The following is a 24,517-nucleotide window of genomic DNA, read 5'->3' on the forward strand; positions in this document are numbered from 1 at the left end:
CACATTCTTATTAACATGGTACCACAATGCAATTAAAAGTTTTGTTCAGAGAAAGTAAAATTGTATTAAGTAGACATTAAATAAACATGTCCCAGTAGCTGGATGTTGGAAAATGAACACTAGACAAAGTACACAATTTTCAATAAAAAGGATATTTAATTTGTTACGGTCACTTGTAAGATGTTAAAATTAATATTCCACCAAACATTTTATTAAGTTGTAACCTTTATTTTTTGACTATCTCGGTTAATCCTGGTGTTTTGTCACTACTGTTAGCTGATGCTTGTTAATAAGGTGTTACCTGTGGCTTGCCTATACGTAGGGACCCTGAAAAATGGTAAATAAAAACTACCAATAGCAGTGAAAAAAACTAGTGAAAGCGGTGTAAAAAACCTGGTAAGAGCGGTGTAAAAAGTCAAAATTTTTAATAAAGTGGTAAATAAAATTTGTTTCACTTAACACGTAGTATATTTATGGAGGGGAAGTTGCAAAATTTGCACATCATTATTTTTTCTTTGCATCAAATATATAAAATCCAACAGTTGCAAATTGATACAATTTTCGGCATGATTTAAACGCTTTTAACACATTTAGATACGGTGAATTGCAATTGTATAACTCTTGTTTAAATTACATGCTTCATTCGTGGGCAAAATACTAGATAAATTACTGTTTCAGATAAATGTATGAATATATAAATTCAAGAGTAACACCTAAATCCACTTTTCAATTTAAAAAAAAATAAAAAGTAAGTATTCAACAACAAGCAACTTGAAAACAAACAAGTCCGGAGTTTCTGAGCCAAAGAAAAATCTGTTTCTCCGAACGTCTCTGAGAAGATGAGATAAAGTGTGTAAGTTTTGTTCACAATACATCAAGGCATTTTGTATGGAAGGATGCCATGTTGGTAAAATTGTTTTTGTAAATTACTGTAATTCGGTATTGACTTCAGATATATGGTGAATGTTCTAGAAAATTAAGACTTTATTTTACGTATGAATGGGTTTCTAAAAAAAAAAGTAAAGATTTGCAGCGAAAAATTATAAAATTCAACATGGTGTCGCAATGATAAAGTGTTTATGTACTTTGTCTATGGCTTGTTATGGCCGTTAGGTAACCCGTTGGCCAACTAATAGAAACAAAACAGTTGTGTTATTGTTAGGTTAATAAACGTAATAAACCCGTTTTCTTGAACCTGAGGGCGTTTAAATATTAAGGTATATTATCAAATTATAAAATGATTTGCCTAGGCATCATTCTGTAAAATATTTTCGTGTAGTTTTATCTTTGACTTGTAAATATATTCTTGCGCAAATCCACGGTCTAAGAAGGGGAGGTCTGGACACTCGCCAGATAAAAGTGACCACTTACTGTCTCCATAGTTCGTTCGACGTCCGCTATTCAACTCTAGCGCTAGGTGTCTTGCGGTGGAAATATATCATTAGGCGTTATGATGATATTGTCAATTCTCGTGAAAAACAAACAAGAGGTAAATAATATACGATACAACGATAGTTTAAAATCATCGCCGGAGGACGCACAGTAACGTGATAATCGGGCATAGGGCCACATTTCCGGAACCTAATTTGTTCATGTCTATAAAACTTTAAAAAATACACTCGTTTAAAAAGGTAATTTTTATGCAAATTACTGGAAATATCGCAATGCCGTTTTGCAGAATGATCAGGAATCATGTAAGGAAGTAAAATAAGTTTTGTTTTTACTTTTTTTTATTTCCATGGTGGCCCTATACTCCATAATTACAAACGTAGAGAGTTACGACAGTATTTGATGCACTGCAATGAATTTTAATATAATTACACTATATTTTAACATTTTAAATTAAAGGCTGAATCAAATTACATAACTTGGCTGATTTACGTATTTGAATAACAATACCAAACCTGCATTTTCAATACATTATTTGCTACACAAATAAGTGCCATCGTCAATGTTTCGTGTCTCATGTCAAGTGTTGACGCTTCAGCTTGGGTGCATAGTAGGGATGTATTTTTTTTATTTTTTTTTATTTACATTGCCTTACAATATCCAAATAAAAAATATATACGTTTTTATAAGTTGTCGAAAACAAACAAGACGCACATACACAGCAAACAAAAATAATTTTGATAGCCGCATGAATGCACAGGTATTGTAATGTAAATTACAAACTGCTATTACTCCTAAACGAGTTTGAATTCCGTATCTGCGCCTTTTAAGATAACAAAGGAAAGTTTAAAGCACTGAATAAAAGTATTTTGGGATTTTTATAATTTTTTTAAGGAAGAGATCGCACTCGTTTTGCAAATTTTGTATTTTAATAAAAAATGGTGAATTGTCAAACTACTTACAAACAGGTATTATCAGGGTTGTGCTGGTCATTAATAAAATTCAACATCATACATTCCATTTTTAAAAAAGTTGGGCCTATACAAAAATAAGTAATCTTTAGACTACATTCATACAAATAATAAAAATTAACTTACTATTCCAATGACGTTTCCGAACTGATCTTTGTGTTCCTTTTTTTGTGAGAATGTCGTCTTCCACAAAATGTTTTTCGCATACATAATGGGATCTTTTAAGTACAAACTTGTCTCATGGAATTGCTTTCTGCCACAATTGCCTAACATTGTCATCATTGGGAACTCTGAATATTGCAACTTTCTCGTCCGACTTTGCCTGATAATTTGTTTTGCACCCAGGTGCAACACAAAGGTTAGGCATTTTCACAATTAAAATAATATACGCTTATTCTCTTTACTAACAATCAATGCTCCTTGCTCACAATGAAGTTCCCGCCAATGCCAATGTGGAAACTATACTTCGTAACCTAATTGACCTAATTTATGAAATAATTCCCAAACTTATAAAAAATAAACACATCCAATTTGATACTGTATCGATATCTGGAGATTAATGCATTTTAAACATTTAAATGAAAATTTAAATGATTATTATGTTGAGTTGTTCATAACAACAAAGCTTAAAATACCACCGCAGAACAAGCAGCGCTACACGTCAGATGGTGGAGCGGAGCGGAACTACGGAGACATTAGGTGTGCCACTTTTGCATGCTGGCCAGGTTGGGGAGTGTCCAGACCTCCCCTTCTTAGACCGTGCGCAAATCTTTAAAATTAGGCATGTGCGAGAAAGACTTTTTTGAATTCGAGACGAGATCGAGAAAGAAATTTAAAAATTCTCGAGAATCGAGTCGAGATCGAGAAATCTGTACTTTAGTTAACAGGATAATATGATCCAAAAAAGTAAAACTCAATAATCTGACAAACATCCATAATTATTCAATAATTTTATCAAGTATCCACAATTGCAATTGCAATTACAACTTTACCTTTACACTCAACAGTTTATTTGCCTACTGTCGTATGTAAACATACGTTATTGACTCCATAGTCTATACAGTTTCCTTGAGCCATGGACGGTACTTGATCATTAAAGTCTGAATATTCACCACTATCGATATGTCACTATCGATACGGACCGCAATTTAAACATCATGTTGCTTGTTATATACTGCTGGCCGTGTGTATAACCTAAGGCCATAAAACAAAATGCAATCGCGGAAGAATTCTGCAGTCATGTTTATATTTTTATTTTTTACCGTACCATTTTACGTTGATACTTGATATTGATACCGAAAATGATTTAATGTTGGTTTTATTAACGGAAAATAATCATTTTCTTCTGTAATTTAATGTGATAACCACAGCACAATTCATTGTTTACGTTTACCGTTTCATGTAGTGACTTGTGAACGGAAGTTGTTCGTTTTTAACTTTTTAATAATTTATCGTGTATACTATTGTAACAAGTATATTTTATTTTATTCGATCTACGTTACGTTTAAGATATGTTAATTATTTCAACACGCAACGCAAAATGCTGCCTCAATATATTATATTACCTAACCTATTTCTTGTTTACAAAATTCTCGAAAATTCCGAGCCAAAAAAATTATCTAGAGACGAGATCGAGAAAATTTCTGTCTCGACTCGTTCTCGATGATGCCGAGACTCGCACATCACTATTTAAAATAGTGATTTTAAATGGGCTATTTCGTGCGAAATTTCGTGAAATAGAGGAATTTAGCCCTATTTCATGCAAAACTAGAAAAATGGCAAATTTCGCGACGTGACGCATAAACGGTTAGTAACACAATAAAAATAACATTGTTGGTATGTTGTCCCTATATGCTTGTATAAAAATTTCCAGTGATGAGTCGAGTCACCCTATTTCAGCATCGAGTCGAGTTCGAGTTAAACAAAGAAATTTATCTTCGAGTCGAGCTCGAGTCGAACTCATAGAAATTTGTCTTCGAGTCGAACTCGAGCCGTCGTCATGGAAATTTGTCGAGATGAGTCAAACTTAGCGAGGTTCAAGTGGCAGAATGATGAGCGAAATAAATATGTTAAATATTTCTCAATATAATATATGTAATTAAATATGAAAACTTTGAATTATTGAAGGTTGCCCTACACATTTGATTTTTTGTATTTTTTTTTTTTTAATCTTCATATGGACGCTTTAAGTGAAAATGCACATCCAAGTGATGAATAAAACGTGAATTTGATGATGACTAAGTCTTGTAAATTTTTTTTCAGCACTTGCATTTAGCTGTCTGATGATCAAATTTTTCAAAAAATTCCCAAATCTCTGCTCTTGATTTCTATTCATCACTTTGTGACGTCCCAGGCCGTACAAACATATCCATTCCACTAATACTAAACCGTTTATGATTAATACGACGCCGGCGACGCAAACTCAAGTGTAAACATAAACTTCAACAGCCTCAATTTTACGTTCGGCCATGGAAAACTGGTTGGAGATTTCAATTATTGTTGATATCGATTTGACAAAGTGGCAACATTCCCTGGCTGTATGATGGCTTACGTAGGCCATTGGCCAAGAGTTAAAATGGCGGCTATCTAGTGTTTAGTAGTAAATATTATTTACCTCCAAAGCTGCTCAAATATTAACGTGGTCTTGTTCATGACTGAATCTAGAGAACATTTTTTAATTCCGTTATAGTTAAATAAAGGTATTTTGTTGCAGTTATAAATATTAAGTGCATATTGAAGGATGGGATACACAGTTTGCGGTTATAAACGATCGAAAATAAATAATCTTCCGACTTCGTTTTCAAGGTTTTCAGTGTTGGATCAGAGGTTTTCCACTAGGTAGGCCTAAATAATACATTTTATTTTATTTTAATTTAAAGTGCATGGTTTCGGATAAGTACCTTCACTATTGGAAATTGTGCAACTTTATAGTCGAGCCAAAAACTAAACTTTGACGAGACTCGAGGACACGATCTTAATCAACTCGGTTTTCGAGTCGAGTTTAGTTTCGCCGGCTCGACTCGACTCGCTCGATTTTTCGAGTCTCGACCCATCACTAAAAATTTCGTGAATAAACCATTCGCAAAATAAAAGGGTCCCTAACTATACGCAAGCAACAAGGAAACCTAGTGACACTTGCTTGGTAACGTCCAATTAATGCCACAAATCAAAGTTTCCAGTGAGAGAATGCTGATCCACTCGGTTGAACGAATTCCAGCATGGTCCTGGCTAGCTCTGAACACTACCACACATGGGTTTCTTCACGAGATTCCTACATGCTGCTGCAAGGTCCAAATTGTATTAAATTATATTTTGAATATAGGGTAACTCTCAATTCATATAAGGGCTCCGAAAGCAAATTTTCACAGTGGTATTTGATTCCATAGAAAAATTTTTACAAGGATTTAGTTTGTCAGACTAAACACACCAGTCAATTTATAGGTATGATTGAAAGAAGGCAAGAATTTGTAACCAAGTTAAATAGGTTTATTAGTATTACATTGCTGTTTACACAACTCCACAAGAAAGGGAAGCCTTTTCACAGAGAGAGCCAAACTCCCGATCTTGCATCTTCAGGGTTTTTTGTTTGGTCATTGTAAATAAATATGTCCCTTTGCAATTTTACGCAACTTGTTATTTTCAGGTAAGGCTTTATGCTTTTTTTTTTTTGATTGATTTTTAGAATACTGAATCGTTCTGTATCAACATGTTTATAAAAATTACAAATGATCTATACTAATGGTCAATTAGGTTAGGTTAGCTACATTATAAATACTTTAAAACATTGTGGACGGTTGATTTGGTTAGGATAGCTACATTAAAAATCCTGTGGAATCATGTAAACTGTTTCCTAGCGCTGGATAGATACATATTAAAAAGTTTTTTGCTAAGCAACCATAAAATGATTTTACAGTATTTTTTAATGTAGCTGTACTTACCTAATATAACCAACCATCAACAATGTTTTAAATTATTTATAATGTAGCTAACCTATCTTATGCTTCTTTTGACTCAAAAAAAAAAGTTAACATTTTATCTTCATTTACTGAATAATTCTTTAAATTACTTCTTGCTAATTTTAAGAATGACATCTTATGAGTTAAACCCATGCATTTGGAGAATAAATGCCCGCTAATTCCTCCCCACCCTCCACCTCCCAAACCAAATAAATACACCTGTTGTGGTATGGAAAAAAAAAAGCGAGCATGAACTTCGGGTGTGGCTCTCCCGTCCGTGAAGTGAAGGCTTCCCCACCAGAAAGTTCAAAAGACAACTGGGTTACACTGTCTTAATATATGCCAGCAAAATTGACATGGTTGTAAAATCTCCTAGAGTGCCAACACTAGACAACGCACGGCAAGCGTCGAGGTGTAGCAGCCCCTCGGCACAAGCGTGTTCAGACGCTCTGCTTGCTGCCGACCCCGGAGAGGGCCTTGATGTTCTCCAGCAGCCGGTTGTTCAGTTCCCTCAGGTCGACCGGCTTGGCCTGCATCACGTTCATCTTCAGCCGCCGCTCGTCCTGGAACAGGGGTGCCACTCGCCACGTGCTGTCCTAGCTCTCTGGATCATTTTGCAGGTCCTCATGTGAATGTTGAACAGTCTTTGCAAATAATGGCGCTTCAGGTTGGCTCAGATAATACGGAACCTCGGTTAATCCAAGCTGACTTAATCAAGACACTACCGTACAAGATTACATTATTGAGTACTGCTAAAAACCGGACACCTATATAGAAAATATCTTAATAAAAAAACTTTATAGCAAACTGTTTGCTGAGTCCCTATCAAAACTGTATATGTATCACAAGGTATTTCCACCTCTTTCAGATGTAAACTCCTTAGTAATGAAATGAACAGAAATATTGATTCACATTACATATCTTAAAAATTGATTAATATTTGATAAATTACTTTAATGACTGAATAAACAACTTAAAAATATTTATTGAAAAAAATATGAATCCAGAATATTTTAATTTAAAAAAAAAATGTAGCAGAAATAAAATAAAAAAATACATGAACAAAAGTTTGACTAATTTATTAAACGAGCTAAAGGTAACAACTTCTGCACCCGGCCAGGATTTGAGTCGATTTCTATAGTGGTGTACCGATGCGGATACCGATGAATCGTAATCGGCGATTATGGGTACTTTCCGATTAATCGTAATCGCCGATTATCTTAACGATTACTTTGCCAATTATCTACGTCCCGGCGTAATTAAGTAGGTTTTTACCGTGTAATATTTTGTTACACATTTTAGGACATAATACGGTAATATTTGTATACATTATAAAATTCATCTAACTCCGTCATATCACGATTACAGATATTTCGTTAAGTTTAATAAATCTCATTGCCTCGAACAATAAAAAATACATTTTTCCTACACGTTTATTTACGTTTCGTCTTTTGTTCTGTCTTTAGTTTAGTGGCCTTGTACATTACCTATAGCCAGAGATGTAAAATAGATGGCACGCAATCAAAATACCACAAGCAGTTGCAGTGGATTCTATGACAATCAATCTTTTCAAGTCGTAGTAGCGGTTCAAAATCATGGTCCCGATACCTTCTAGAGTTTATCACTGTATTTTACAAGCTCGTGATGGGTGTCTTTGGTAACATTATCCGTTGTTGTGTTATTGTATGTGACGTGAAAAGTGAAAAAGTATTTATAATTATATATATTCAGTCAACATAAATAAAATCTCACGTGCTAGAATTGGTTTTGAGTCATTTTTATATAATTATAGTGAGATGGCGAGTAGGGAGAAAAAAAGTCAAGTGTGGAAACATTTTTATATAAACTCAAGTGAAAAAAATAAAGAAACATGTTTACATTGTTAAACTGTAATTTCTCGATGCAACCTTATGTGGTAGTCGATAATAATGCTAGTTTTCCGCAACAAAAACTTACCCATTGTAAATTTTATATATTTTTATACTGTTATTATAACTGTATTCTCAATTTTACCTAATCTTGTTATTAAATTCACATGGGAATAAAATTTTTTGTGTGCATTATTACACTTAAAAAGATTTGTTCATTATAATCGGTAACTGAATCGGTATCTGCAGATTATTGCTATCATAATCGGTAATCGAATCGGTAAAGTCATATCGGTGCACCACTAAATTTCTATAATCATTCAACTCTACCATTTTTAAGCACATAAAATGTTTTTTTAATCAGATATCACTAGCTATAATTATAACTTATATTAATTTATATATGTAAATTTTTTATATAAAATAAACTTATAAATATACCAAATCCCACTATGTATTTTTCTTCACAAGACTTTACCATGCTCAAATAGAATATTAAACAAAAATGCAATACATATTTATATTACAATTTAGATTTACAGATTAAAGCTGGGAGCTACCATATACTCTACGGCAAGACATCTTGCTTCAAACTGCATTTTTTTTATAAAAAAAAAAAAAAAAAAAAAAACCCTGCATAAATGTATTGGACTAAATTTAATTAAAATTCCTTGCCCGGGCAAAATACTTAAGTTTGTTGTGTGCCCTATCGACAAGTCTAAAGGGGCTTGAATCCGTTAACCTCGCATTAACGCAGCTGTTCCAAAGTTAACGTAATTCTGCAGAGCATGAATTACACATCTATGTGGTAGGCAGTTAAACATTTTACATGTGAGCCTGCGCAAAAAATTGTCACCGTTTAAACAGTAACTCTGGACTTAGTTTCATCACTGCAAATTTGTCCACTTGCTGTGTCCAAGAATAGTGGAAAATTGTATACTCTATACCTACTATAAACTTGCTACCCTCGTTTTATAAAAGAACCTATGTATACAAACACCTCACGTGTACTAGCAGAGTGCTAGGCTTGTTATATTTCGAAAGATCAGGTAGCTAGTCTACTCGTATTGTGTACCAGTGGATCACTAGGTTTGTCTCGTTTCAAAAATTCCAGTCGCTAGTCCACTCGTAGTGTATACTGGTGGAGCTGTTACAAAAGACCGGTCGCCAGTCTACTCATATTGTATACCGGTGGTCGCTAGCCCACTCACGTTGTAGACCTCCATCTTGGCGCGCAGGCGGAAGACGAAGGTCTTGAAGGTGGCGTTCTTGAAGATGGACTCGTACAAGGCGGGGTCGCTCTCGTGTGCCACGCCCACCTCCTGGGAGGTCATGCCCAGGATCTCTTCTCCCGTCTCCTGGAAGCAGGTCACCCACTGGCTCGACGTCCAGTCGCTGATGCACATCTGCAACACACCAGCACGCTCCGTCTCGCTCCGTCTCACTGGTTCCCTCCGTTCACGACCGGTCGGAACACGCTTCCGTCCATCACCACTGCACAGGAGTAACATTAACGTAGTTCAACATAACGTGTCAAACCTTAGAATGACCAGACAAAATATCTTATAAACTGTACACACACAAGTACCTGGTAATGAAAACAACCACATTTACACAGCAAGGAAATTATGTGTGATAGTTAAAAAATAAATATTTTCTGCAGTAGAAAATAAGCTGAAAAATTTGAATTGGAACTACACACAAAACATACTGTGGGTATCGGAGCAGAAATAATTGAACACATTCAATTTCCGTGGTCTAGAAACACTGATATGAATTAACCAAAGAGCTGTATGCACAGGCACAGTTGGTGAAATGGTGCACGGACGACAAGTGTGTTATACTCAAACCCATTTTATTTTACTTCACTGAAGCATAAAATTCCCTTACCACAAAATAATCCTTACACACTTGCCACGACCAAAACCGTGCAATTTCCAGCATCAAAAAAAAAAGGTGTTAAATTAATCCCAGTTTTATACCTCATTTCTTCACCACCCTGAAATGAATGGCTCAATTTCTTGCATCAACCCACTGCTACAACTACCGTAACAGGAGTCGTGTGGGGCGAACAAAGGGCCGGGGAGGGAAAAAAAGGGAGGTACTAATTGTCCACCCTATCTCACAACAGCTCAGCCATTCCCAGCCTCCGTGCCGTACATGTTGCACCAGTTCCTCGAGCAACAACGGAGGCACTTGCTCGCACTGGGCCTAGCCGTGTCGGCAGACAGAGTGTGGAAGAGTGGGACAGTAGGAGGGGGCGGTGTCGGACTGCATTTGGCAGCGGAAACAGGAGTACCCTGAGAAAACCCATCATCTTAAGGCCATGATTACAATGTCAATTACCCATTCTGCAATTGCTGTTTCTTGTTTTCATTTGAATCAAATATCAAACTAGTATTCACATACCTTGAATATTTTTTTTGAGTTTAATTTAATAATCCAGAGAAACCTTTTTGGCACACTTCACAAGTGATTAAGAACAACTGATAACAACTACAGTAAAATGAAAAAGAAAATGTAACCATAACAGTCACGTAAAATGCAAGAAAAAAATGCTATGTTGCAGAAAAAGAAACTAAATTTCACAATTACCATGTTTTCTCGCATAATTTTCGCACATTTTATTCTAAAATCAAGTTTGATATGTAGGGGTGTGACGATTATGCGGGAAAATTTTTTTTTTGTTAGATAAAGTATTCATAAAAACAAAACCCATTCATGGAAAGTACATTTATTTACAAAGTGAAGTATAAAAGAGCACGCCAAAATTTTTTATTTAATAACTTTATAAGTCATGCAACAAAAACCTTTCTTCAACTTTAAATAGAAAAACAAAATGTATGATCCAAATGCAAGCCGAACGAACGCGTAACTACCGTAGTAAACACCACGAGCGAGCGGAATATTAAATGTAGTTAACTCGGTTCCACATAGACAGCGCGCGTTGCATGCAATCGGCGAGATATCGATATTCGACTAGGTGTACGCGCTCTGTACGGGAAGCAACATAACCAAACACTAATGATTGCAACGAGCGCTGGCTACATTTTTGTAAGCAGTACACTGTGGCGACACAGCCGAACAATGACGATTATAACATTTAAAAAGTCTTTAAAAGAAAATTTACCCATCAGACAGCTTCGTATTTCTGTTATTTAAATAAGTACGCGGTAATTTCTGAAAAAATATTATATTTGTACTTTAAAATACATCATTTTATACAGAAAAGATACCTACACAAAGCGCTCAGCATCTAATAGCGGGACCAAAAACATCACGCGCGTTTACACGAGAGGTTTTTTTATCCAAATTTTGACGCCCTAAAATATGGTTGCGACGATTACGTGATAAAAGAGTGAAACCGGTCTGGCTTCAATCATGTTACACTCTTCTCTCTTTAAATATTTGTGAATGCACCTCGCTCGCTGCATTTAATAGTAAAACTAATGGGTAAAAATTATTTATTTAATTCTAAAGTTGAATCAAATATAAAATTATTCATTAATATTTAATATTTTTTTGAATACTTTCAACCCATGCTTGAATTCAACCCTGACAGCCTGCCAAAACAATTCAATGGAAGAAATAAAATGGTAGGTGGTAACTTACGGTCAGCAACAGACGGTGCTTGAAGTTGGGATATTCGCAGTTGCACTTCTCACAGCGATACATCCCGTTCCCGTTGTTGATCACCTGCACACACGCCGGTCATCAGCAAAACTGAACAAGGTCGCGGAACATTCGTTCTCGCTACTCTCTCAACATCATTTATCTCTGGCAGACATTGTAAAGGTTTTAAAAATGCCATAATCTTCAAGTGCTTAACACAATTCTACTGGAATCAACACTGAAGAGAAATGGAGAAATAAACATACTTTTGCTATAATGAATTGTTCACAAATTAACCTATGAAAGAAATCAACACATAAAAAAATTTACCAGCCTGCAAATACGTCTGTGCCAGCGATTTTTCACTCAAAATTAGTTCAGGGTGTCTACCACATTCCAACAGCAAAAATCAGTGACTTTATGGTGACTTTTGGAGACCTTTAAAAAATTCTTTACGACCTGAAATTTTAAGTATTATGCATTAAATTTTTTTACATTAGGTTAATTACTGGCACTAAAAACCATTTATACACTTTTCATCAGTTTTTTCAATTCCATCTCTATTTTTAATAATTCTCCTTTTTTCTCTTCGAGCAATTTTCCTTTTTTCGTTTTGAGTCTCTTGATTTTGAGTGCTGCTCTTTTCCTTGCATTTAACACCTCATCCTGTTCATTCTTTTTCATTTTTAGGTCTTCCTTCCTTCCTTCTTCCTTCTTGCTGAAGCACTGCGAACTTCCAAAATAATTTTTTTTTTGTTTGTTAGATGAACGAGAGAAGAAAGGGCTTCTGAAAAACCAAATAAACCAATACTCAAAGTAGTTGAGTAAAATAAAATTTTATGGTTCTATTTTCAGACAGATTTTGTTATTAAAGAAAGGAGATTTCAATGTTTTTGGTTCGAATTTTTTTTATGAAATCTGTTTATTAAAAAAGATAGCATATTCCATGAACAAATAAGAAGACTTAAATGTTCCAAAAACTAATTTCTCCAAAACTGAGTCATTTTAACTGATACATTATGCACCTTTACAATATAATGATTTGTAATAAGCATGGCCAATTATTCGGGACAAATAAAATATATCTTTAAAGTCTTTTTGAATTCAAAAAAATCTACTAATGTAGTAATGTAAAAATGAGAAATAATAAGTTTCAAGATTAAAAATCAAATTAAACATATTCATTTTTTTTTTGCGAATAAAATGTGGTACAAACATCAAGCCAAATAAATTATTCATTGAATTTAATATTTAAAAGATTATATATTTGTCATTAAATTTAATTTTTGATTGAAAATGCTGATTAAGTGATTAGTTTCATGATTTTAATTGCATTTCGGTGCTTTGCGGTTTATTAACTTGAACTTCGGTATTTATATGGTGCATTGGCGTTCCTTTAGTGTTATTTCGGTTCTAACGCTATATTTTGTTTTATGTCAGGTAATTTTTGGCAGTCTTGGAGGCTGAAGGGGAGCAGCGACGAGTACCTTCTTGTTGCAGTCGGGGCCGGGGCAGGCCTGGTACGTGGTGTTCTCGGTGCGGATCATCACGATGGTGGCCTTGCAGTTGAAGTAGTCCGCCACGTCCTTGGCCCCCAGGTCCGACTCGTCGGCCGTCTGCAGCGTGATCCACTCCCCGTCCGTGCCTGCACAACCACACCGCCACGCGGTCTCCCCTCGGCCCCGTCCTCGCCGGACCGCCTCCCCCGCTCTACACCAGGGACCGTCCCTTGCGAGGGATCGCAACCAACCACAACCCCACAGACCTGGTTCAAGCTGCTACTGACCTTTAAAGTAGGTCAATGTTATTATTATTTTTTTTTCCATTCTAGTACACAAAAATTCATTTAACATCATAAGTTAAGTAACAAATTTTCAAGTTGAATAATGTTATGTAAAGAAAACATATATATATGCTAATAGTTTTTAAAATTTTGGGAGCTCTGAAGTTTTTCACGCCACTTAAAAATGTAGTACTTCCATCCCCCAACATACAAAAAAAAAATATCCAAACTAAGGTCTGTTATTTTCTTAAACTACCAAACCTTAACATAAAACTAGTGCCATGCTATGTTGATACATTTTTTTTTTTTGCTAATATAACTATCTGCCGATTTAGCTTCAATATGTGCCAATATTTTTCAGATAGAGAAGGAACGTAAAATTTTATATTGTAGACATAAAGCACTGGCTTAACTAAAATTTAAAAAAAATATATTGCACAGACTAGAACTATGCATTGCAATAATGATTTTAAATATATACTTTTATTATTACAGGTATACATTTTCTTTGATAAAAAAAATTCTTGATCATCAAGTAAAAGAAACCTATTCTTACACTGTCTTTTTTAATCATCAATGTTAGAGTGCAAAGCTGTTTGTTCTTCCTGCTGGGAATACACAATAACTCGGAGACACTAGACATTGCTACTTGCAGCAGGGCAAGGCCCGGGGCGGAACGCACCTCCGCCGGAACTACCCGCGGAGCGCGTGGAGATGCTGGTGGTCTCCTGGTGAGCGCCGTAGTTGTCGAACCAGCCGCGCAGCCGGTGGGCCTCGGGGATGTCTGGGTTCACCTGCAGCGCGCTGGTCTGCATCAGCGACACCGAGCGCCCGCCCCCGAAGTCGTTGATCTTGCCGCACTTGATGGCCACCACCGGCTGCAGGCTGCCGTCAAACTCCTCCGCCTGGGCGCCCCACAGCGACACCGTCACCTGTCGGGCCCCACGTGGTTACGTCAGCGCGGCTCGCTCCCGTGACCCCTGGTGTACCCGACACACCCTTGGTAACCACCGACTCTACTGTACCGCATGCTGCACACGCAGAAGGAATACCAACTCAGATAAGTTAAAAATTATATTCATACCACAGAACCCTGGATTTAACGAAGTAGCAATTTCTCGAATTCATTCTAAGAAACCGTGCTAAAGTCGAAAATATAAATAATATGGTTTTCAAACTGTAAGGGGAAAAGTCCCTGGAAACAAAACACCCCCCCCCCCCCCCCCCCCCCCCACCACCGAAGGCCTGAACGCTACTCACTGCTGTGTTGGACTGATCCACGAGCGTGATGTCACGCTTCTTCACCTCCCGGTTGGTCGTCCTGGCCACGAACGTGTTGACGTCGCCCGCGCTCTTGCACACGCCGATGACGTCTGCAACCACCAATCACATCTGGTTACATACAGGAGACGTGCTTACATGAGCTCTTCATAACATACTGGTATCACAGACGAACATTAACGTCTGTGCCCAATGTCTTGGCAGGTGAGAATTCTGAATGCAGGGAGATCCTCACTTGAGAAACTTTTGAGGTAAGTCAATATTTTTTGTAAAAGTTTGTACAAGATGACCCTAATGTCAGCTACAATGATCCACGGAGTTGGTAACTTGTAGTGCTGGGCGCCAAGATGTTTCGTTTTTAAACATTTTGAATACTGCACTTGTAAGTATTTGCGATCATCACATAGCATGTAAGAATAAAGGAGTAGAAACAAAATAAACCTAATGGTTTTTGTTTGAACATAATAAAAATAAAAAAATCTTATTAATGCATTTATATAGAAAGTATTTTAATAAATCTTATCTAAAAAAGCTGCTAACCTTAATTATTTCACATATGAGAACATTAAATCCATCCAGTCAAGCGGTTCTTCACAACTTAGTTTCAAGTTGAACATGAAATCTTCTGTTCTTGGGAAAGAGATATGCACATCGGAGCATCTTAAAATGTCCACTTTGTAATGGACTTGGAATATAATTGCATGTTACCATTTAATTTATTTATTTATTTCAGATTTTTGTCAGATATAACTCAATTAAACACAACACAACAACTTTCAAACATTTGTTTATGCATAGTAACAGAAAAAGTTACAAATGTGTCCATTGCAATGTTTGGATAGTATTTTCTAGCATCAACCCTAACATTACCACAAGATTTTTATTTTTTATTTTTTGTTTATTTCTGGGGAGCAACACAATTTTTATCAGTGCAGGAACGTAGCTGATTTTGTAATTGCATTCTAGGGATGTGCGAGTACCCGATATTTTCGGATACGGTTCGAATCCACAATTACCCGAACCCGGAATCGTTGTACGTACATGGATTCGAACAGTATTACGAATATTCACAAAAGTTATAAATTAATTTAATACGGCTCAAAAATACTAACAGTGAAAAATAAAATTAGGCTAATATTACGTAATTGTTTATAATATGATGTATCAAAGAAAGATACGTAAATTAAATAATTAACACAGTGACATTAAAAGAATTTAGAGATTTTGAGAGCTTAAACTATAATTACGAATTTTGTCGTTTAGCAAACTATAAACTAAAAACAATTACATACCTACAAGAAAAAAACGTCTTGGCTATTTATTGGAGAAAAAATGGTTTTGTTTACTGAAAAGTTTATAAAACTGAGATTTCCCTGTGGCGTGCAGTTTATTATGATTGAGATGGAGAATCGAATACGTACGTTTTGGTTTTCATATTTTAAAGTGTTTGTTATTAATTAAATTTACATAATTATAAACATTTCAATCTCAGTGTAATAAATAATAGCCAGTAGTTACAGTTAGAAAAAAGAGAACACACATTATTTTTAAATTAATTAAATTATTTTTAATTATTCTGTGCTTAATATTTGGAATCGGATTCATATCTCAAATATTGCCAGGGATTCGAATCGGATTTGAACCAAACTGAAAATCAAGGATTCACACATCCCTATCGCATCCTGAAGGTTTCCAGTGGGGGAGTCGGCATCGTACCGACGATGGTGTTCCCGTCGGCCTCAGCCAGCTTGTTGATCGGCACGAAGTTGAACGAGGTGGTGGGGATGTCCTTGTCATCCTCGCACGGCGTCACCGCCGTGCCGTGGTTGAACGTGATCTCGTACTCGTGCTTGATGTTGCTGAACTGCTTGTTGGCCGCCTTCACCGTGAAGCCCTTGAAGACGTACACCTGGTTCACCTGCCGACACAGCCCACCAGCCGGGTCTGAACTCTCGAGCCAGCTTCCCAGCTACATCACAACTGTGCCCGGCTAAGACGACAACTGTTCCTTGCACTAAACACTTTTCATGCAACTCTACGATTATTGCAGGTAGATGTGTGCGTACGTTTAAGGCCATCAATTGATTTGAAACTACTGACGATAATTACTCAATAAAAACGTCTAGAACGAATTTCAGCTTTTATTCTTCTCTAGAACAACCAATCTTACATATTGCCGAGCCGCCGAGACTGCCCGTCCCTCGCATGATGACCAACACTTCACAGTACAAAACCGTTAGGAAAATTCAGTTAGCTGGGCACTTCCCCGAAATACACTGCCTTACCATTAGCTACAACATTTATTCTTACAACTAAGATTAAGTTAACTCCCCTCTTTGAAGTGCTTCCTCTCGCGCTGTTACGACCAATTCCTAATCAGATTTTGTTCCGTCTCCTTTTATTAACGAATAATACATAATCTTAGATATTATATTGTATGCAAACAAGGAAAGAACTTTCCAAGACCATCTAGCCAACTCCTGCAATGCTCCGAGACCCGAGCGCACTGGACGGCTAGACAGAACGCAGAAGCCAACAGTACCTCCAGCTGGTCGTAGAGCTTGTCCACCGCGTCGTTGAAGCCCGTGGCGCGAATCTCCCCGCTCTCGTCTGTCAAGGTCAGCGAGAACAGCTTCCCCTCCCCGCGGGCGTTACTGTACGTCTTGATGGGCGTCTTCAGCGTCACCCGAGCCTTGATGCCCGCGCTGGAACACGGAGTAGCACCCACGAGACGTCACCGTCCTGGACGCGATGCCAACAGCTCTGTGCAGTTCCCTTACACCCGTCTAAATGACATGCATCCCTAGGCCACTTGGAACTAGCACACAGTACTGTGAACATACTTTAAATAATTCTTTTTAACTTAATCATTGCAGAAGATTATTGAAGCCACATGGGGAATCACAATTAAACTTTAAACAAAATGTACGTTGAACACGTTGAACTGAAATTGCAGAACAGAAAAAGCTTTACGATCAGGAGTCGCCACCTTGCGCAGGTGGCGCTGCGAGCGAGAAAACAACAAAACAGTCCTCCAGAATATGCTTGTCTAAAACTGTTTGAATTACTCTTTAATTGTGACCTTGAACCAACACTTTGCAATGCTTATAGTTGATATTATTTAAATTTACAACCGGGACATTCTTTTATGGGGAATTTAAGGGAATGACTTCGGTAAGCAAGTTAAGTAAGGGACGAAGCGGGACTCACTTGGAGTACGGGCTTACGGCCGAGATGGGGACAGTCCTCTCCCCTCCGGCGGGCGAGCCCGTCCCCCCCACTCTCGACACGTTGCCGCCAGACACTCCCATTGCTGGAAACACGACACCCTTCCCATCACTTTCTGCACGTCCCCTTTGCGAGGTAATGCATGACACACAACATCCAAGTGAAAAGTCACTATGAAAGCGAGATGTAGACCACACCAATATTGAACGAGTAAGACAACAAGTTGGTTAGTGACATGAGACTGCAAACTGTGATGTCATTGGTGACGTGCCTTCTGCCTCAACCGACTACTGTCGCCAGTGGTGTGGTTGACGGCGAAGAGAGCACATCAGCAACGGCAGTACAGAGTGTAGATCCAGACAATGCAGACTGTAGGCAACTGTGACTAGGTAACTGTGAACTGATTAAACATTTAGACATGCATGCATGCATGCATGTATAGTGGTGTCTGAATTAACCAAGTTTACGTGGACCACGGAAACTCTGACAAGCTAAAGCTGTGTTAACACAGATATAGTACGAAAATTTTCCTCTTTTCAGCTAGCCCTGAAGTATCATTTTGCTGGGTTATGTTTTTCCAGCATTCGGTGTAGATGCTTTCATGTCACTCCATGATCTGTCCAACAATGGCATCTTTGTTGTTATTTTCTTTAGGCTTTTGACTACAGTTAAATCATTTTCCAGGTCTTCAAGCAAATGTTTCAACAGTCTTTGATACTGGAGCTTTAATGGAATAATGGGTGCCAGAGCTGGAGCACCCAGAGAAAACCCAGCTCCCGGCAACAGCCAACAGGTTCCCAACCTGCGAACGTAGTCCGGGAGTGGAACCCGGAACCCCTTGGTGGGAGGGGAGTGATCGACCATCTGACCACCACGACAGTCACCCTACAGAGCCAAGCCTACCAACATCCAGGGCTGAGAGTATCAGCACACCGAGCTACTGATGTTGGAATGTTGGTTTTCGTTAGCGTAAACTATGAAGAGGTTTTCAAACATTTACTTTTCACCTATCCACGAATGACATACTATATTATCTTCGTCCAAAAATTCCCTCCAGCTAGTTTTCTAGACAACGTAACCCTGGGTGATCGCTAATACTAGGTGAAGAAGTTTGGTAGGATCTGTGGCTCGTTTTAAAATGCAGAAACAAATATTTTAAAAAAACTTTGTTTCCATTACAAATAAATAACACTGAAAATTTGAAGTAATGCCTGTAAATATTTTCAAGTTGCAGGTGAAAATTTGTTCGCAGAAACCAACTTGAAGTGTTATTTGAACCCAAATGCACTAGCCAGCTCGCTACTGTGTCGCAACGAGCGCACGTACGTCTGGTCGGTGCGGTCGGCGTCCGCGCCTGCGCGGGCCGGGCGCCGCTCGGGGCCGGCGTAGTGGCGGCACTGGTGTCCGTGAAGGGGATGGGGTTGCCCAGCTTGGTGCCCACCTCCGAGCCGGGAGTCAGCACCGTCAGGTCCAGGATGATCATGACACGCCTGGGGACAGCAGGCAGCGCGTCACGCCCTCCGTGCCGAACACACACTACAAGATATCCTTCACAGAAGAACTACCTTGCCGGCTGCCGAGAGAAAACTACACGTAATATTGGTAACTAAAAAAAACGGGTAGGTGTAGTTATGTACGCACATCAGAAGTTACACTTACTTAGCGTAACACAAAACTAACTTTAATTTTGCATGCAAATAATTAATACAAATAAAATAGTAAAATGCCAGAGTGATATAAATATAATAAGTAAAAATATGAATTTAATCAAATTAAAAAAAAATTAAATACTCATTATTCAATATTAATATAAACATGTATATAAAATAATTTACTTGAGTGATAATTGAGATAAATTATAATTAATAATTAAAAACAATAACTAGGCTGAATGTTATACAATTTATAATGCAAATATATTATACTTATTTACACGAAAAAGTTTATAAAAACAATTTCTATAACAAATATTAACAATTAATTAATGTTTTTAATTATATGGACCGGTATTCAATATCAATGATTATAGTATGTATATGATTTAAAAGCATATATATCATTTTTTTTGTATGAAGCCTTTCATCATGCTGTCTATTTCTGTGGCACGCTGCGCAAGCACTGTATAACTCCAAGTGGCCCACAGCAGCAGCGACTCACTTCTCGCCCTTGCCGGTGTTGTTGATCATGCTGGTGATGTGGCGCCTGATCTGCACGACGGTGAAGTCCTCCAGCTCGCCGGACGTCACCTTGGCGTTGAGCTGCGTCGCCAGCATGGCGAAGCTGTTCAGGTGGCGGCCGTCCGACACCAGCAGGCGGAACCGCTCGCCCACGCCCTCCGCCCCCATGCGCTTGTGCCCCTGCCGGCACCCCTCTCGTCACAGCTCCGTCAACGTAACTTCCGATTTTTAATCGAATATTTTAAATCCCCCGCCCCAGTGACTTGTTTTCTTTCAGCTCGAACAATGACGGAGCAGCGCAAGGCACAAACACTTTCTGAACGCACCCTTATGCGGGCAGTTTATTTTTTTAACTTGATAAATAATTTACTAATGTTCTTTCGTGTTATTTGCTTCCTCGTGTAATTATTTATTAACGGTGTACAATGTCTGGTAGTCAGCAGTCCGCAACCGGGGCGGACACTCTTTTGGCAAAATCAAATTCAAGGGTTTTTTTTTTTTTCCACCACCAGGATATTTAAGGATTTTCAAAGATTTTCTTAAATGTTACGTTAGTAAAAATAATATATAAAGCTAACCATTTTTTGTTAAACAAGAGCTTATAAATCCAAACCAACCATTTAATATTACACATTAACCATTTAATATTATAAATAAATAAATACAATATATGAAAAAATTACCTTTTGTTTTATTCTGAAAATTAGATCCTCCTGTATTCCACATGCGTGCGTGTGCATGCCTGTATGTAAACTTTCGAGTTAATGATTAATTCAAGTCTAAGAATCATGAAATTTGAACTAGGTGTACCTTTTGTGGAAATTTCCCACAGCAATAACTGCAATACAAAGTCTTATTTCAAAATTTACATGATAAAATAAAACATAGTAGTAGAAAAATATGTTCAGTGTTTTTTAAATGTATTCTTGACAGTCGTGATGAGACACAACACAGGCGACAGACCAGGAATATCGCAGTTGGGGAAGGAATCACCATGGAGACACACACAGGTAAAAAAAAAAAAAAAAAAAAAAAAATTCTTTTACTACCTGACATTGCTCTAATCACTGTCTAAACCAGCAAAGCTAAAATTGTATTATTTCATTACCTTGAGACCAAATAATTTTCAGCAGCATGTTCAAAGACGAATATGATTTCCACCATTTTGAATAGGTAAAATAAGACATTCCCATGTTGACAGCAGTTTTAAGTCATTGCCCAAGTTACATTTTTTTACACAAGCTGTTGATACTTGCAAAAAAAAAAAAAAAGTGAGTTGGGTAAGGTCAGCTACATTAATAAAACATATTTGATACGTAATGAGTTCAAAATACGTAATTAATGTAGCTGACATAAACTTATCCGCCATCAAAACAGTAAGTTAACGGTAAACTACTTGAAATATCACTAGGCTGTATTAGAAAATAAGTCAGGCATTAAAAAACAAATTTTTGGATTTTTATTGGCTTTTTTCCATGCACTCACTCCATGACAACCTCACAGGTAACCGGCCCGGCATTGCCAGAGCACGCTCAGGAAACCACGGAACACGTATCTGGATGTATGACCCAGGATTCAAACCCAGGTCTACTGGAATGCAAGTCCCGTGTCTAGTAATTGAGCCTTATTGCATATCCAGGTTATATCTAAGTTTTATAATTCATAATTTCACAACTAAAAATATTTTAAGGGTACCGTTTCGCATCACAAGCACATTTAACTGCTTCCTTTATTTTAATGTTTTGATTTAAAAAAACAAACGGATATGTGAGACGAAACAATTGATCCTGTGAACAATATTCCTCATTGAATATCCAGTTTATATCAAAGCTTTATAACGTGTATCCTCAAAATCAAAAATATTTAGATAAATGTACAGTTTCAAATCACAAACAGAATTCCACTGCTTACTTTATTTAAAGTTTTTACATTAAAATACAATTGGGCATGTTACACAAAACAATATTCCTCAAAGTTATGTGTATATTTCAAAATCAAATATATTGTTGGTACATAATTCTATACTTTTCATCACAAACTCAACTAGTTCATATCTTCATTTTCTAATTTATTTTTAAATTACAAATTGATATGTGACGAATAATTACCAGTGTCTTACCAAACTTGCACCGCACTCCATCATTGAATTAAGATTATTTATTATTAGAAAAAAAAGCTTCATAATGATGCAGATAAACAATATCCGAGAGCATTGTTAAAGCACACACTCACGTACTGTTGTGATAGAAACCACGCTCTGACACTTCAGGCATGCTTGGTGGCTCGCAACACGAGGCAGAGAGCCTGGGAGAAAGACAGCGGGAGCTCGCCAGGCGAAGGGCGTTACGGGAGGCTGAGGAGACAGGCCAATGAAACTGAGATACAAGTGAACAGGTTTCTGGAAGGCACGAGTCATGAACAGAACGAGAGACAAAGAAATGCTGGTAAGGGTAGTCAGAAAGAATAATGACATGAATGAGAAGTGTGCTTCAGCGAATAACGCAGAGCAGCTGAGAGGAATAAGATCCCCAGCACAAGGAGCCGACATGTCTGCCGATTGCCGAGCGTACCCGGACTGCTTCCCACTCCCCGATGTTTCACAAAACGTCACTCACAAAAGCTAGCTTGTGTGCACGCCACTAGGTCTACTTTATTTCTTAAGGTCTTAGCACAGTTCGCTGATTGTCTGCACTGCAGAAGCCTATGGAGTAAAATATGTAAAAGAAAAAGTAAAATACTTAAAAATAAGTACAGTACACTTCTGGAAAATGCAGGTGCACAACAAAATACTGGTTTATATTGTTCAACCACATTCCAACTGAGCTACAGCCTGATGGCAAGGAACCTCAACCCCCCCCCCCCCCCCCCCAACCCTTTTATGATCCCAAAAAAAATAGTTTGCTCCAATAAATAATATCCATCCATCTCAACTCTTATCAAACTCACTGCAATGCCTAACCACGAATGATTTCTCCTCACTATGCATCTTTCCCTTAGAGGTCCACCCCCTTAGACCCCACCAACAAAGGCATTTAAACAGAGCAGGAACTCGTGGAATATATCTACAATAGCACGCATGTGGACACGAACCCGCTCGGATTAGCACGGAAATACTTTTGACATTTGTAATATTTCCGTGACTTGTGGAAAAAGCAGACAAATAGTGAAATATTTCGTGAGATCCGTCTGAGTTTACGAGTCACTGTAGAACAAGCCTTACAGGGTAGGCCCTGTCTGTAACCAACTCTGCTGTTAACCTCATCCCCATTCCCACTTGAAAAAAATTCTAACAGCTTACCAATATCTGCACTACTGGGTTCTCAACGTTGCCGCCTCGCATGATTGTCTGTAAATTGAAATAAACAAGGCATTAGTGACCCTGTTACAATGAACAAATAAACCCAAAACACAAAATACAAAGATACGTACGGCCAGGGCCCCCTCAGTTAACTTATAGCTCATATTGTATTTTAATAAAAAAAATTTGAAAAAAGCTCTTCAGGTAACAAAATAATGACACTTGAATACAAATCAATCTACCGTCAGCGAACATTACATGAAACTGACTTAAAAAGGCGGGTAACCTACCCATAGAACCCTGATCAAATTAGAACCTAAAATAAAATTAGAACCAACAATAATATAAAAATATTTAATTAGATAAACAAATAAAATTTATTAATATGTTTTGCACATCATTTGTATTATTCAATAATATGTTATTAAAAACTAAAGTTCCTGCAGGTACAAGATTTAGATTTTATTTTCAGTTTTGAATTGCCAATTTTTCTTTCATATTTTAAATTCATATATCCTGGCAACCATTATTAAATGCATAGTCTTCCAGATCATTTGTACTCATTTAGTAAAAGCTATGTAAATAAAAGTGTTTAGTGCTTGAAAATTTAATCACTAATCACAAACAAACACTTAACTGATTTAAAACACATATAAAATTGTTTCAGTACTTAATATAGGATTTATATTAAGTTAAAAAAAATTCGAGGTTCAAAAGAATCTGCAATTTTTTACAACGCGATCTGTACAATCAATTGCTTGAGACATGTTTGTAGTGGTCTTGGCAAAAATAGTCTAGTGCGTTCTCGCGGTTCTCCTAAGCACAGTCTCAGCGATTAGGAGACAGGATACCCTCTCTGAAACACAAAATATGAGACTATTTTAAGACTGTCTTAAAAAAACGCTGTCTTGTTTTATTTTTATTTTATTTTAGAAGATTTGAATCTACGTCTAT

The 24,517-nt window shown here is 37.3% G+C and overlaps 1 protein-coding gene and 1 long non-coding RNA gene across 2 annotated transcripts; one reads left to right on the forward strand and one right to left on the reverse strand.

Annotated features, from left to right (window-relative positions):
• Window positions 1-5,824: 5,824 nt before the first annotated feature.
• LOC134534305 (replication protein A 70 kDa DNA-binding subunit) lies at window positions 5,825-23,879 on the reverse strand. Its single transcript, XM_063372678.1, has 13 exons — window positions 23,695-23,879; window positions 23,564-23,611; window positions 20,246-20,445; window positions 19,415-19,578; window positions 18,071-18,173; window positions 17,403-17,565; window positions 16,577-16,778; window positions 14,840-14,952; window positions 14,262-14,511; window positions 13,284-13,441; window positions 11,797-11,880; window positions 9,396-9,590; window positions 5,825-6,879 (listed from the first exon to the last, which is right to left on the reverse strand). Exons 1-13 carry the CDS (start codon window positions 23,725-23,727, stop codon window positions 6,757-6,759), a joined length of 1,836 nt encoding a protein of 611 aa, XP_063228748.1. The 5' UTR covers window positions 23,728-23,879; the 3' UTR covers window positions 5,825-6,756.
• LOC134534306 (uncharacterized) lies at window positions 13,297-16,992 on the forward strand. Its single transcript, XR_010075481.1, has 2 exons — window positions 13,297-13,589; window positions 14,235-16,992. It is a non-coding gene; the product is annotated as an uncharacterized LOC134534306 (long non-coding RNA).
• Window positions 23,880-24,517: the final 638 nt, after the last annotated feature.

The sequence above is a fragment of the Bacillus rossius genome, chromosome 7, assembly GCF_032445375.1.
Source record: "Bacillus rossius redtenbacheri isolate Brsri chromosome 7, Brsri_v3, whole genome shotgun sequence".
In the NCBI taxonomy this organism is placed as follows: domain Eukaryota; kingdom Metazoa; phylum Arthropoda; class Insecta; order Phasmatodea; family Bacillidae; genus Bacillus; species Bacillus rossius.